This window comes from Electrona antarctica, assembly GCF_951216825.1.
Source record: "Electrona antarctica genome assembly, chromosome: 15".
Taxonomy (NCBI): domain Eukaryota; kingdom Metazoa; phylum Chordata; class Actinopteri; order Myctophiformes; family Myctophidae; genus Electrona; species Electrona antarctica.
The window spans coordinates 10,151,657-10,154,172 of NC_136796.1; the positions used below are offsets into that span (position 1 = coordinate 10,151,657).

At 46.3% G+C, this 2,516-nt stretch overlaps 1 protein-coding gene across 1 annotated transcript; it reads left to right on the forward strand.

Moving 5' to 3' along the window:
- Positions 1 to 274: 274 nt before the first annotated feature.
- LOC306937907 (elongation factor 1-gamma-like) lies at positions 275 to 796 on the forward strand (the record flags this gene model as incomplete). Its single annotated transcript, XM_079521934.1, has 1 exon — positions 275 to 796. One exon carries the CDS (start codon positions 275 to 277, stop codon positions 794 to 796), a length of 522 nt encoding a protein of 173 aa, XP_079378060.1.
- Positions 797 to 2,516: the final 1,720 nt, after the last annotated feature.

Genomic DNA, 2,516 nt, shown 5'->3' on the forward strand with positions numbered 1-2,516 from the left:
CCAACTTGCATCGTTCCATGTAGGCCACCATGAAAGAGGAGGAAACAGAGTGGTGGTTTATTTTCCAAGAGGCACAGGCTAAAACAGGGATGTTGCTGACTTTAGAAGTGGACGATATATTGACGATTTTTGCGATACTGATATAGCGCATGTTCATACCTCGATAACGATACAATGATGTCAGATGTCACCAGTGACCGATGACGTCAATAGTGATCCATATAACCCACCGCTCACCAGCTTACATTGACAAGTTTGCCCGTGTAGTTGGAAAATGCAAGTGTGTGAAGAAGTTCTGGCCCCTGAGGCCAAAGTGCCCTTCGCAGATCTGCCTAAGAGTGAATTTGTTATGGATGGGTTCAAAAGGACATACTCCAATGAGGACACTCTGACAGTAGCCCTCCCCCACTTCTGGGAGCACTTTGACCGCGAGGGCTACTCCATCTGGTACTCAGAGTACCTTTTCCCAGAGGAGCTCAAACAGACCTTCATGAGCTGTAACCTCATCTCAGGTATGTTCCAGCGTCTGGAGAAGCTCACAAAGAACGCCTTTGCCAGTGTTCTCCTGTTTGGTGTTAACAATGACAGTGCCATCTCCGGTATATGGGTCTTCAGAGGCCAGGATCTAGCCTTCACACTGTCTGACGAATGGCAAACGGATTACGAGTCATACAAATGGCGCAAATTGGACCCAGACAGTGAAGAGTGCAAGACCATGGTGAGGGAGTACTTTTCCTGGGAGGGAGAGTTCAAGCATGTGGGAAAGCCCTTCAAAGAAGGCAAGATCTTCAAGTGATGGACAACGCAGCCTGTCAACAACAGCACTATGAGGGATGATGACTCCATTGGGTAAGATTTCAGATCAGTCTGAGCCATTAACGTTCCGTATGTTGGCTTACTTTACCCTTGACTGCTTAATAAATCTTAATTTTCATGAAACTAGCTCTGCATAGCCAGGACAAAGAAAGGAGAGAAAGGAGGAGAAAAACGTTTGATACATAAAAAAAGGAAAAAGAAACAGCTATTTAGCTCCATGTGAATTGGAGGGTGCAGGCCAGGCTAAACCCTCCTCAGACCAACAATGGGGATAATAGCCAAAATAAATAAATAAAAAGGTATAAAAGATAAATAAGGGGCAGGTGGGGTGGCCCACTGACTAAGAGCCCATACCGTGATGCCATGCAAGTGCCTCGGGGTAAGATGTGGGAAGGACAACAGCATTATTTATATGGTATGAACTGTTATCAGTGAGCCACTGCGGGCCCCGACTAAAAACATGATGCCTCTCAAAGTCCAACCCTACGTCCTCGTCGTGAGAGGTGGAAGCATCAAGCATGTAATGCTGGCTAACAGGGCTCTGGTAGAACTGGATAGTCTAATCATTGTGCAGTGGATAAAAGGGGGATGAACATGCCCCCCCCCCCCCCCCCCCCCCCCCCCCCCCCCCCCACACACACACACACACACACACACACACACACACACACACACACACACACACACACACACACACACACACACACACACACACACACACACACACACAGTTTACAGTTGGATTGCAGACAATGTTTTATTCAGAACATCACGGAAGTCCAAACAGAGCGCTAATGCACCACTTTTAGAAGGCATGTTTTTTTTGTGCACTATTACACCACCCATTTGCAACCATTGAAAACAGATATTCTGAGAACCACATTTACTAGGGCCCTTTTCGGACGCATTCTGCACCAGGAAACACAGTGTGTTTGTCGTCTGCTAGTTGCGTGTGTCATCAAAGTGCACTCGCATTAAACAGAAATGATTGCAAATGATTGGGACAGTGGTTCACTGGTTCATAGTCATAGGGGAACCCTGGCCTTTAGGTTATACGGTACCCCACTGGCTCACCTGCCAAGTGAGAAGCCTCCCTGGGAGGATGTAGTGCCTCTGTTCTATTCCTCCTGTTCAACACCCTCTACTGACAAGCACCATTCTATTCTACTAATCTTTTTGTAATGTTCTTTTTTTTAAAATTATTGTTGAGACATGGGTGGTACATAGAAATAAGGGTTATTGTTGTTAACATTGAAATTATGTCATATGGCAGCCATAAGTCTATGGTTTAGTTAGTTTGTTTAGTTAGTTTGTTTAGGGCACTGCCGTGACAACGTCAGACATCATGTGGCCAATATAAATCTTGTGACTTACAACCAGTAAGACGCCTGGGGCGAGGTCGCTTGCGATGTCACGAGACCTGGGCACGAGACCTGGGCACCATATATGGGGCTTTCCCCATGTATGGGGATTTTGAATGATACACTGACCACAGTGGTTATCATGAGACTGTCACAATATGACCATATATTGGCATTCCCATATATGGGCTTAATATTGATCACAGTCAAGGATCTCCATACTGTATATGGGCATAACAGGGATTGCTAGTCTCTGACGGCAGCGTCTCTGGCGTTCCCTGGCCAGACGACGGCGCAGCTGATGTCGGGACAAACAAAGTTTCATAGTTAATGACGGCG